At 36.7% G+C, this 13,247-nt stretch overlaps 2 protein-coding genes and 1 pseudogene across 2 annotated transcripts; 2 read left to right on the forward strand and 1 right to left on the reverse strand.

Moving 5' to 3' along the window:
• Nucleotides 1–2,769: 2,769 nt before the first annotated feature.
• Nucleotides 2,770–8,712, forward strand: LOC120197126. The gene is made up of 12 exons (XM_039198738.1): nucleotides 2,770–3,387; nucleotides 3,914–4,030; nucleotides 4,148–4,340; nucleotides 4,578–4,744; nucleotides 4,866–5,040; nucleotides 5,514–5,575; nucleotides 6,089–6,170; nucleotides 7,033–7,090; nucleotides 7,171–7,295; nucleotides 7,561–7,644; nucleotides 7,746–7,816; nucleotides 8,317–8,712. The coding sequence occupies exons 1-12, from the start codon at nucleotides 2,930–2,932 to the stop codon at nucleotides 8,450–8,452; spliced, it is 1,728 nt and encodes a 575-aa protein (XP_039054669.1). The 5' UTR covers nucleotides 2,770–2,929; the 3' UTR covers nucleotides 8,453–8,712.
• A 1,423-nt stretch (nucleotides 8,713–10,135) lies between these two features.
• On the reverse strand, nucleotides 10,136–11,185 carry LOC120197160 (annotated as a pseudogene).
• A 797-nt stretch (nucleotides 11,186–11,982) lies between these two features.
• Nucleotides 11,983–12,498, forward strand: LOC120197162. The gene has a single exon (XM_039198762.1). It carries the CDS (start codon nucleotides 11,983–11,985, stop codon nucleotides 12,496–12,498), a length of 516 nt encoding a protein of 171 aa, XP_039054693.1.
• The last annotated feature ends 749 nt before the right edge of the window (nucleotides 12,499–13,247 follow it).

Raw genomic sequence — 13,247 nt, forward strand, 5'->3', positions numbered from 1 at the left:
TGTTAAAGTAGATGTTGTTGTAACTTGAGGAACCAGGTTAAATCATTAAGAATGCTAGGAGTGTGAGCGTTCAATGTTAATAGATTTAGAGTTATCTTTGCATAGATATTGTTTGGGCCCTACCATTGGGGGTTAAAATGCTCTAAAAAAGAATAAAGACTAAAATGATCATTTTGGTAAACGTTGAGGGTTATTTTTAAAATTATGAATTCAAGTTTAGTAATCATGTAACAGTTCGATAAATTCTGAAAAACTTAATACTCAATTTATAAATTTTAAAAGTTTAAAAATAATCATCATATTTTTAGCTCATTCGAATTCATCAAAGTATAATATTTTACTCGTTATTTGATTTAACTCAGGTTAAAAAAATTTCACCCAATTCAAAATTAACTCGATTTTAGAGTAAAACCTACCCTCGATATATATATATATATATATATATATATATTTTTCTTAGGTAAAGTAGGAACCTAGTTGAAAAATAGAAAGAAAATATTACAAGAACTATCTATAAAAATATATAAAACATCAATTATATTGTTTTTTTTTATCTAATTGAGTATTTTTTGGCCTTTTTTTCGAAAAATCACCGGTGATCGGTATATTTATCGATCTAACATCGGTCAAATTATATTTTCTGATCTAACACTCGTAGCAGTAAAGCGCGCCCCCTGCCCCGCGCTATACGCTGACATTGGTTACACGTGGGTATAGCGCGACCCCTGATCCGCGCTATATGCCACGTAGGGGTATAGAGAAGATCAAGGGCCGCGCTATACCTGGTTATCTGACACATGGGGTATAGCGCGGTACAGGGGGCGCGTTATACCTTTAATTACCCACCCGTTCACACCCCAATCCTCCATATAAATACCTCCATCCTCAATCACTTCATCTACATCATCATCATCGGAGTTGAATTGCGATGATTCTGGGTGAATGAATAGTCCAGTCTCAGCACCATCCGCACCAGGCTCACGAAGCGATTCTTCTAGTGGAGATGATGGTTCCTCCATGCGCTCCACATTTAGGTCAAAGAACCTACTACTTGCATGTCTTCTCCTTGAACTAGAAGGCATATCGATATTGAGATCGAAAAAGCTCGCAGTCAAATGCCTCCCCCTGGAGCTTGAAACCATCGTGTCAAATGGAAACTGCACAGATTGTTGCGTCGATGACATCTCCATATTAAGGTCAAAGAAATTTACAGATGAATGTCTTCCCCTTGAACTGGACGCGGTGTTGCCATACGGATTGTTCGTGAACCCACCTCGGTACATATCGTAAGGAGTTGCGGATGAATGTCTCCTCATTATGGCATTAAAATCATTACACATTACTGTAGTCTGGATGTCAACTTGTTCAGTCAGCCCATAGTGGGAGCTTAATGATTGACCCCGAACAATACGCACTTGAATAAAATGTGCATACATCTCAATAGCGGCGTCTGAATAATTATTTTGAGCTTCAACCATCATTTGAACATCATCATTGTTCGAAAGTTCGAACGCTGTATAAGTTAATGACAACAATGATGTTGGAAATCTGTACTGCAACGACGACATTCTTCTACTACTTCCAACATGAATCTTCCTCGAAATCTTCGTTATCAGCTCCTCAAGAGTTATGTTTCTCTTGAATGATATTTTAACACGCTCATTTGATACGAAAACAACGCCGGTTTCATCTTCTCGAATTTCACCATCATAATAAACAATAGCTGAAAGTCGCGCCATTCTTTGAGTTTAAAAGTGCGGCAATATTATATCTGCAAAAAAATAACTGAAACAAACCTGATTAAATAAATTATATATGAACGAAAATATAACATAATAAATTTTTTACACATCAACGTAAATAATTTAAATAATATAATTTTATATTATTACATGCACCGCAAAACTATTTCGACGTATGTTCCCGCTTTTCAATTTTACAAATATAAAAATTAATTGAAAATAATTAGTATAATATTTTTTTTTCAAATAATGATAATAAACAATAAGTATAATTAAAAAATTATAACAAAATTACCTTATAACGAAAAATTACACAAACTTCTAAATCAAATATGAGAAGATTGACATAATTATTACTCGTTGACGAAATTGTTGTATTAATTTATAAGTTGAGAGGAGAGATGCGAGGAGATGTGAGAAATTTAACCGGCGGAGGAGTGTATTTATAATCATATAATGTGTGGTACCTGCACCTCGCTATATATAATTATTCAGATAAAAGATATAGCGCGGACCAGGGACCGCGTTTTATATAATTCACCCCTACGTGGCGTATAGCGCGTCCCCTGATCTGCGCTATACCCCTACGTGGCGTATAGCGCGGATCAGGGGGCGCGCTATACACACGTGTAACCCATGTCAGCGTATAGCGCGGTACAAGGGGCGCACTATACCCCAAGTGACGCCAAATCAGCATATAGCGCGGTTCAGGGGGTGCGCTTTACTGCTACGGGTGTTAGATCGAGAAATATAATCTGACCGGTGTTAGATCGATAAATATACCGATCACCAGTGATTTTTCGAGAAATACACGTATTTTTTACTCTAAATTTAAATTTAATTCGATATCATCTTTCAAAAGATCAACCTGATGTACATCTGAATTAAAAAAATAATAATCTTTTATGATAGAATCAAAATTAACCGAATTCGAATCAAATATCAATCTTTGATTATGAGTAGTTTAAGTATCTTAATCTATAAACAAAGCAACTTTAATGAAAGTAAATATGAACCTTCAAATTCAACAATTTTGCCCCAAAATGTACGAACTTATGTATTTATTGATGATCTTTTTAAACGAAGCTCCATAGCCAAGTGGCAGTTCAATCAAAGCACAAAAATGCTCAAAAAATGATTCATCTAAAACCCTCACCCCTTTTATTTTACTCTTTCAGAAATGATTAATGGTAGTGATGATGATGCAGCAGCCACAGCAGGCGTCACCGCCGAATCCTCCACCACCTGCTTCCGACGCTTCACTTAGATCCCCTACGCCAACTCCCACGCAATCCCCTCTCCCTCTCCGCCCGCGTCAGCCCCTCGAGCATGTCGCTGTTCCAATCTCCGCCGCGCATCCTTCCGGTGAGCCTCTCATAAACATGGGGACCACCCAACTTCCACTCGCCAGGGTTAGGCTATCAGATATTTCTCCCTATGATGGTGCCCCTTCTGCTTCCTATGTGAGGGCCGTAGACACTTTTTCCGGTTCTTTGATGCGGCATAATGCGGTGGTGATTGAGTTTGGGAACGAGGATGCCGCATTGATGCGTTGCGCGCTGGAAGCAGCGCCGTTTTACTTTAGGAGTAGGGCAAATACTGTTGGAAAAGGAAGCCGTGGGGTTTATATGTATAGAGCTGGAAGGTATGTGTGTTTTCTTCTCCCTGCTCTATTGGAAAAAAAATATTGCTTTTTCTGTTCAAATTTACTTTCAGTGTTTAAGCTAGCTAAAGTTTGTCTCTTTGCTCCGTATAACAATAATTCTTCAAGTCGGTTAATTGAGCTTATTGCTAAAGCTCGTTAATTATTGAAACAGAATTCACCATGAGTCAAATTGCTTATCAAAATCTTTGAAAACCAAGAATACTGTATGAAGAACACAAATTGATTGGGAAAAAAAACTTCTTTAGGTTAATCTTCTATGTCTTTCCTAGTTGCTATGCAATTTTGAAGCATTTTTAGTCATAACTAGAAGTAGTTTTGTTGTGGACCTTTTCACTTAAATATATTTTGACACAGTAGTTGTGCCCTTTTTCCATACGAAGAAGCTTGTAAGTTATAATCTCTTAATTGCCGTCACTATCTCAAAAATATCTGGGTTTTACGCAATAGTTTATATATAATTACTTTTTGGCCAAATTAGTAACAAATCATTGGCTTCTTCTGGTAGAGCTTTGGAAGATTGTGACTCGTCTCCACCATGCATGACTGATATATTTAGGTGCATGGGGAAGGCAGCTCGTGTTGCTTTATCTGCAATAGCAAGGCACCTGCGTTTACAAAGCAAGTAAGGATGGTGATGTTGATGGTGAATTATTATATTCATTAATTTGCTTAATTTTACTTTCTGCCTAAGGCATTGGTTTTGATACTGAAATGCAAATTATGTATCATACTTATACAGCGTGTTCAATCATCTACTTGACGATACTCCATTACCTGCTAATGAGGTGTCTTCATCAGTGCTTGTTGCAACATACTCTCACATGACTTTGCAAAATGGAAAGGGGGCTCTTGGAGGAGGGAAGCCGGGAACAACTGCTGAAGTTGAGAAGGGGTTATTGACATTGATTTCTTCAGATGGTGCTGGTCTACAGGTCTTTATTTTTCTCTCTTGGCAGAAGAAAAAATGGTTCTTTGACATAGGGACTTTCGTAATCAAGTATTTTTTTTTTCTGAATCTGATATTTTGCTTAAATATCTTCTTGCATAAAAAATACACACATGTAGAAGTAGGGAAGATATACTTCCATGCACATGTATGCATGATTTTTTTGGGGTGTTTGATTATATGATCCTCTTGGGGCATATCTGTTAAATATTTTCTGCCTTAGGTTTGTGACCCCAACGGTCGTTGGTACCTAGCAGATGCTGGATTAGCTCCTGGGGATATTTTACTTATTACTGGCAAGGCACTTAGCCATGCCACTGCTGGTCTTCGTCCTGCTGCCTCCTATAGAGCTGCTCCTGAGTACATGTCAGTCATTAATAATAGTGGCAGGTAACATGTAGTCGTGTACTCATGTTTTGTTCATGCTTTGCTGCTTCTACTGTGGTAGCAAAGTTATTTAAATTGTACTTCTTGACTCAAGTGAGTAACCCTTTTTAGCAATTGTTATCAGGACATCACTTGCATTTAGGCTTATGCCACAGGGCAATGCTATATTGGATTGCTCTCCAGTTGCAGCCGCTGGTCATGTAATTCCACAAAGCTGTGTACCAATATCCGTTAGCCAGTTCATGGATGAACTCTCTGCAGAAGTAGATGTAGGGTGCAGTCGTTCTGATAATATATGTGTAAGTGCTGACTTGTTGCATTTCATGCAATGATTATCTAGTGCAAAAGTAGAATATAGGAAAAAAACAAGTGATGTATCACATATAAGTATTTTTATTGTTTTAACTGATTTTAAGGTGTTGAAATAGTCCTTTGGAGAATTTGAAAGCTGATTTTGTGTATAAAATTATGCTGTACCATGCTGAGTTGCTTCTCTTCTTACTTAGGAAATCAATATCTGACTTTGTTTACTTTTTATTGTGAAAAGTTTCAACACATGTGGACCTGGTGGTTGATTGAAAATTTGAAAGTGAATATTGTTAACATTTTTTATTTGATCCCTAGTTTTTTGGAAACATTTTACTTGTCGAACATCATTTCCCCTTTTTTAACGAACCTACTTTATTTTTGTTGCTTGCATATTGCATTTTGATTTTCTTATTTTAACTGCAATTCTTGTTAGAAAACCTTATCATGAATTGTGGATTCCCAGGGAGCTCGAAACAATTTGAATAAGCAGCCTTCTTTAAGAAGTGTTCTCTCAGACCCCTTGTCGTAAGTTGTCTCAGTTTCACTCTCCTTTTTCCATTTCCTTTGGTTAAGCTATTTTGTTACCTCTTTTTGAGTTTTGATTGAAATGCATCCCTAGCATGTCTTAGTATAAATAAAATTGCTTAGAATCATATTGTGACTTGTGAGTGAATCGCCATAACTTAGTCATTGTTGAAAGTCCCAACCCCTGTTTTCCGTAGTCTTTCCCTACACCTTTGAAACGCAGCATCTTCCAGTAACTCAAATCTTTTTATAGGACTTTTCCAGGCTATTCTCCCTCATGTATGATAGACCTGAAATTGCTTTTCTCATTTTGTGCTTAATTAGCACTGCATCCACCTTTCCTAGGATGTGCTATCTGTTTTAACTTAAGCTTTTCTGAAATACAATGATCTGAGGTATTTGCATAAAACTAGTAAGAAACTAACATGTACCATGGATATAGAAATACATTTCTCTTTACACATGTACCATTTTTCTGCTGATTTATTTTGTTGGTTTTGCCTTGATGCTTAGTGGTGCATTCCTTGAAGATGCTATGGTTGTTTCTTGTGGACATTCATTTGGTGGTCTCATGCTGAGGAGGGTCCTTGATATGGTAAGCAAAATATTGCAATTAAGAAAAATGGAAACGCTACTTGGTTTTCAGGCTGCATGGGTTCTGCATTAAAATGACTGTTCTCATCTTTCTTGGGATTTAGAGGTGAATCATTGTTTAAATGCAGGGTGAGTTGCTAAATAAATAGATGTTCAATAGATTATTTGATAAAAGAGTAACACCAGCGTCTCTCTTTTCTGAGAGCTTGCTCTGTGGCCAACACTATAACAGCTCTTCTTGTCCTTCGAAAAGAGAGCAAATGAGAGGTAGACAAAGGCCACACCTATTAATTTGAAATTTAACTAGTCTTTCAACTCTCTAGACATGCTAGGAGGCAGTTGCAATTCATTTTTTTGAGGAAAAAACTAAAACCATTTTAGGACAAAAGATTTTCAACTTGTCGAAAGCTGCTGTGTTTTTTATGGAAAGAATTCTTAAGATGCAAGTTAGATACATAAATTTTGGTTTTCTCAAACTTGGAGGTGCACCTTCATTTAATCTGTGGGTAATATAAAAATATTTTGATCACCTTATGCATTTTTGAATCACCTTCAAAGTCTACTCAAGTCTAGTTAAAGTGGGGTTAATTTTATTGCAAAAAATGGTGTCAAATTCTAATCAGGCAATCTGCAAACTCATATAAATATTAAAGGAGTTAAAATATAAATCTGGCATGCCAAGAGGTCTGCTAATTTGAAGGAAAGGAAATGTCATTTTGTGGCATATAGAGGTTGTTTTTTTTTTGTTATCGTTCATCTATCATTTTACTGTTGTTTTCTTTTGTTTACTGTTTACAATGGATTTATTACCTTTAGATGGGAAGAGACAAGAACCATAACCACAATTGTTGTTTGCATCACAGTCGAGATGTACGCTTTGCAGTGCAGACATCGACTCTGGATCATTGATCCCTAATATTGGTATGATCTGATAGATTCAAATATTTTCGCCATCCTTTTCTTCCCCCTCTTGAACCATTTTTATTCCATTTGTCGCTCAGCTCTAAGAGCTGCTGCCGCAGCTGTGAAGCAAGAGGATAATCGAAGGCTATTCCATAATGCAGCTCTCCGTAAACGACGAAAGGAAATGGGTGACCAAATTGATTTATCAAAGAGATCAAGCAGGGTATACTCTCCATATTTCTTGACACTGTTCTTTCAAACTTCTGTTCGGCATGCATAAACTCTCGGCTCGTTTGCAAATGCTAATGGGAAGGGATAGATATATACATGAGTTTCCGTATGGCCATAAATATTGCTAGAATTTACTAAATGTTGCTTCTTGAAATCTGGTTATTCCAAATGCTTTTAGAATCAAACTTTCCAAATGTAAATCGCGATAGAGTTGTTTTCAACTTCATATTTGATGCTTGTCAAATGCTTCTCTGTAGGAGAATGGAGATTTTGGTGCTGACGACGGGTTGCATAGGGGTGTGCAATATCCATTTTCGGTGAATGAGAATGTGTTAATTAAGGTGTACATTTTGCCATCTCTTTATTGCCAACTATTGATTATGGTTTTCCCACCTTAAAAGTTGGATTGAAATTTGACACGGAGTATATACTGATTGTATAGGGAAACAGGAGAACACCAGAAAAGTTTGTTGGAAAGGAAGCCATTATTACATCCCAATGTCTCAATGGCTGGTGAGTTGGATTGTTCCGAGATCTTACTGTTTCCGACGCACACAACCTAATTAGATAAGGAAAAATAAAAAATTAAGATGCTAAATCCTAATGTAAACGTAGAAAACCAAATGTAACTCTAGACTTGTTAAAATCAAGCCTCTTAGATACAACAATGGCAATAAAATTAAAAATAAGCTAATCCCTCAATTAGTAGCATCATAATGTTCTATGGTTGACATGCATTACCATTGTTTTCAGAACCTCAAGTAGGGAGAATGTATACGATATTTAAAATTTTATTTCCTTCATTTTCATCTATTGTAGGAAGAATGTCTCTCTCGCAATGCATTCATTTCATTTATATCAAGTGAACTTTTGTTCCTCCCCCCCCCCCCTCGGGGCGCCGCCGCAAAATAAAGAAAAAGAACCAAATTATACATGTTAGCACATCTGAGAGAGGATAGGGGCTTTAGATTTTAGTGGTGAAAGTTCCCATGGTTTTCATGAAATTCTTGCAGGTATATGCTTAAGATCATCGGAACAGGTGAGAATGTTCGTCTACAGTATCGATCTCTTTGTAAGATGACCAACCCTCAATCCACCGTGGAAGAAGATAGATGTCCTTCGCAACCGATTCTGAACAGTAGCTCATAGTCGTAGATGTAATTACCTTTTTACTCAAGTCATCAAAAAGAACCCTCAAAATACCAAGAGGAATAGGGAACTCGGCCGGCTACCATAGATATGCAGTTTGCTTCTCTTTTGTATCTTTTTACTATGCTATTGTTGTATTTGAATGTCGTTTATTCATCCGGGAAAAGTCGGGTATTTCACTCCCAGTATCGTGTAAGACACACTGCTTAGCCAAAAAGGAACTACGGAATACATGTATTATACGACCAGCTTGCGTTTAATACTGTTCGTGATCGTTTGTTTATTTTCCGGAAAATTTGAACGACGAGAGAATTAATCACTTCTGTTGGCAGTTGAGCCGATTATTAAAACAACCAAACCACTTTACACAAGCAAAATGTTGTTGTTTAATATTGGAAAAAGAAGGTGCAGGTGGTGTTCTTTAGGTGAAGTGGTCCTACAAACCCAAAGCATATGAATACAAAGAATAATGGAATAAAATAACAGTGTGATTCCAACTCCTCATTTCATTTAAAAGAAAATCAAAAATCTACTACTTGATCTTATTTAAAAACTTGATGAGAAATAGAGTGATGTTATTACTAAAGTTCTTGATTCTGAACAATTGAATCTACAGAATACGTGTGTTGTTAATGATTAAGAAAATTTCTAAGCCAAAATCACATTGTAATTTCTCTAAACTATTAAAATAAAGATTTATGTCACAAATAAGTACCTAACTATATTATCTTTTTCATTTTAGTACCTAAAGTATTTTTTGATCAACATAAGCACCTAAAGTTATTTTTTGGTCAAAATAGATACCTAAACTATTCAATCTTTTTCATCTAAGTTCTAGAAAAGTTGACACGTGTCATTAATTAAAGAATACTTTAGGCACTTAGATGAAAACAACTGAATACTTTATGTACCTATTTTAACAAAAAAATAATTTAGGTACTTATTTTGACCAAAAAATAACTTTAGGTGTTTATGTTGACCAAAAAATACTTTAGATACTAAAATGAAAAAGATGATATACTTTAGGTATTTATTTATTATATAAACCTAAAATAAGCTTAGTAGTTTATTCTAATAAATCATTTTTTTTGAATAATCTGTTGCGATTATAAAGTAGTATTTGTTCAGAACTTTCTTAACCTATTGACAATGCACACACTCTGCAGATACAGTTGTTCAAACCCAAAACCTCCAAAGAGAATAACCTTCTCTTTAACCACTGAAATCATTTGACAGATGAACAAATCTATTAATAATTGATAATATTAATTAATACTATATAATATGATAGACTTGAATAATTAGTTTAAATTACTAAAGACAATCACGGGAGCAGCAGATATAATCCAGATGGATTATTATATTTAATCACATGAACTTCTTGGTTGGCAAATACAATGACACATCCAAGTCGGTTTGGAATACACACCTTACACTCTTGGCCTTTTCCTCCCACCATCTCCTTTTTTCCTTTTAATTATATATATATTTGATTAATCTCGGGTAAGTATAAGACAATATATGTTCAGAGATAGTTTTTAACCTATTTGACATTGAACACTTACACTCGTGACATTCATTGTGCTCTAACCCGAAACCTCAAGAAATAAACAATTCATTTATCACCGAGATTACTTGGTTGATATATATAGGGCAGTATCCATGCTTTCTCCAACTCCACTCTTCATTGCATCTTCTGCAAATTGAGTTTCATATCTTCAGTCCCTTCTGAAAAGCACTCTGATGATGATGCTGATGAATCCATGCCATTGTCATTGAACAACACCATATGGCCATGTGAGTTCTTGCCATGGCTGCCATTGGGAGTTCTCTGATATAAAAATCCATTCTGGGGCACTTTAGACTGCTGTGAAATGAGTGCTTGGACTGAAACATTTGGTGGGATTCTGGGATTTTTGGCAAGCTCTTTGCTTGCTTCAAATGAGAGCTTTTCATAGTTTAGACATCTGCATAGCTTTGATCTGTCCTCAAAGGAAAGTGTTGGATGGGACTGCAATGACCAGTTTAGTTGATTAGCAATTTAACATAAATCAAAGGAAATTAGAGATGTTGAAATGGTGACCTGGAGATAGAAATCAATGGCTCTATAGACTCCATCAAAGCAATCTCTTGAAGAATCTGGTAAACTCTCAGCAACTGCAAGGAACTTAGAGATGTTGAGGTTCTGGTCTGGAGATATTTCTCTTAAGTACTTATCTATCAATCTTCCAAGCTTCTTTATCTTCTGTGAATCCACCTCTTCACCATTGACAAACACTCTAATCAATCTTATTACAAGGTTGACATCATAAACACCCCTGTTATGTCCTGATACCAACAAGTCATCAACAGTTGCTTCATCAAGATTCTCACCAATCAATCTCTCCAAACCAGTTCTATAGTCTTTGCTGAGGTTGAAACCAGAAAAAAGTCTCAAAACCCAGAAAAGTTTCCTGCAAGAAAATTTGGTTTTCCCCACTAAAATAACCCCATGAACAGCTGTGTCAGCCAGGCCACTGTAAAGCTGTTGTTTTGGTCCCCATAAGCACCCAAATTCCTAATGATTTTCTCAATGATCTTTGGACTTAAATTTGTCAATTCATCAAACCACCAATCCTTGCCTGATTTAGTACATGGTCTGGCTGGATCAGGTGAGACTTTTGATGTTGAGAATCTGAAGTCAAAACTTGTCTCTGGTGAAGGTGATGATGAAGAAGAAGCTATTAAGTTCATATCTGAATGTGATCTTCATGTGATGATTTGTCGATTTCAGTGCATGAGAGTGGATCTTCATAACTCGACTGAGTTACAACTTACAAAAACCAGCCTATGCCTCTCCTCCTTCACTTGTAATCTTCTTCCTTTCAGACGTTGAATCAAGCTCAGAGAAAGGAGAAATGGAGTCCCAACATTTTTGGACATCAACATCCGCTGGTGTTTGATGAAGAGCGGACCAACCGGAGTGATGCTGATCGCTGCTCAAGGTGCGGTGAAATAATAGTATTAAACTGCGGGTTGCGGTGTCATGGTTGCGGACGTGATTTGTTTCTAAAAAATCACATTATTTCTAAAACATTATATTTATACATTTTACATTCATATTTTAATATTCTAATATTAACTATTGTTTAATGACATATTCTTGTAGTCAATCTTCAATTATTATATAGAGATGCATCTTACATTATACGTTTGTTAATATTTAATATCATTTTTTTTGCTAAGTCAAAATGTTTAAGTATTTTATCTATGTAATTTTATATTTCGGGCAATTTGGACGATGGATTTAATCTGCATAAGAAATGTGTTGAACTACCTTTTGAAATCGATCATCCACTTGACCGCAACCATCTTCTTACTCTACAGTTCAGTGATGTAAAACTCCCTTGCGTGATATGCTGTGCCATTCTTCCTTATGGACTTACTGTCGTTCACTTTGTAAATTCAGCATTCACGTAACATGTCTCTCACCGACATCTGTTATAGAAGGTAAAGGTCATCAACGCCCCTTCACACTTTTTCTAAGACAGATGCCCTTCACTTGTGATGCACGCGGTGTCCAGGGGAACTCAGTTCCCTACATGTGCTCAAATTGCAAACTTTTGGTCCATCAGAAATGCATTTCATTGCCAGCCATCGTCAAATTCGTTGGGCACGAACACCCTCTTCTTCACTCCTATTTCATTAGAAGAGATGACTCCGACTCAAAGAATTGGGATTGTGTAGTTTGCCTTGATGAGGTGAATACCAAGTATGGGAGTTATCATTGTTCAGAGCGTCATTTTACTGTTCACGTGAATTGTGCTGCGATGGAGGAAGATCTATATTCAGTAATAGAGTCGGTTGAAAAGCTCTATGAGAACCGAATATCATCCGAAGGTTCTTATATTGTCATTGAAAGAAACCAAGATGAAGAAGCCATTAAGATCAAGCATTTCAGTCATGAACATAACTTAATGTTAGGTGATAAGATCCTAGAGAATGATGAGTTAGGAAATGAGTGGGCTATACACATGCAAGATTTGCAAATTTACTTCATGTTTTGAGGCAAAGCTCGAGACAAATGTGACGAACATCTTTTGGTCCTTACATATCAAGATGACAACACTTACTGGGAAAGTCATTTTTGTGATATTTGCGAAGGTGATCGAAACCCAAACCATCGGTTCTATTACTGCACAATTTGTGACACTTCTGTTCATCCCTGTTGTGTTAGCGGAAGAGGAATATAGTCATCCATCAAATCTGGAAAAAAATATACAGAGGAGAGCATCCACGCCCCCTCAGATTTGTGAGATATACTGAATGAAAAATTGCAGAGAAATCGAAACTCTCATATTATGTCATGGGTGATGCAGAAGAAAGAGAGAGAAAGGGATGGGCGGAGTGAATGCATTCAAAAGCAGACAAAACTACACGCTAGCTAAACACGAAGAAGATGAGAAAATCAAATGAACAATTGGCAACTTGCATATGTTGCAACATCATGCATTACCCCAGCAGGCAATTTAAGATGTGACCTTCATGCAGTGGTTGATCTTTCAATTTCAATGCATGAGGGTTGACCTTCATACCTCCACTGAATACAAAAACCAGCCTATGCCTCTCCTCCTCCACTTGTAATCTTCTTCCATTCAGACCACAATCAAGCTCGGAAATGGAGTCTCAACATTTTGGACATCAACACCCGCTGGTGTACGATGAAGGGCAGACCAACCGGAGTGAATCGGCTGGCTGCACAAGGTGCGGTGAAATGATGTTGGGCCCAAGCTTTAGCTGCGCCGAGTGCGGGTTT

Source organism: Hibiscus syriacus, unplaced genomic scaffold, assembly GCF_006381635.1.
Source record: "Hibiscus syriacus cultivar Baekdansim isolate YM2019G1 unplaced genomic scaffold, ASM638163v2 tig00117047_pilon, whole genome shotgun sequence".
Taxonomy (NCBI): Eukaryota; Viridiplantae; Streptophyta; class Magnoliopsida; order Malvales; family Malvaceae; genus Hibiscus; species Hibiscus syriacus.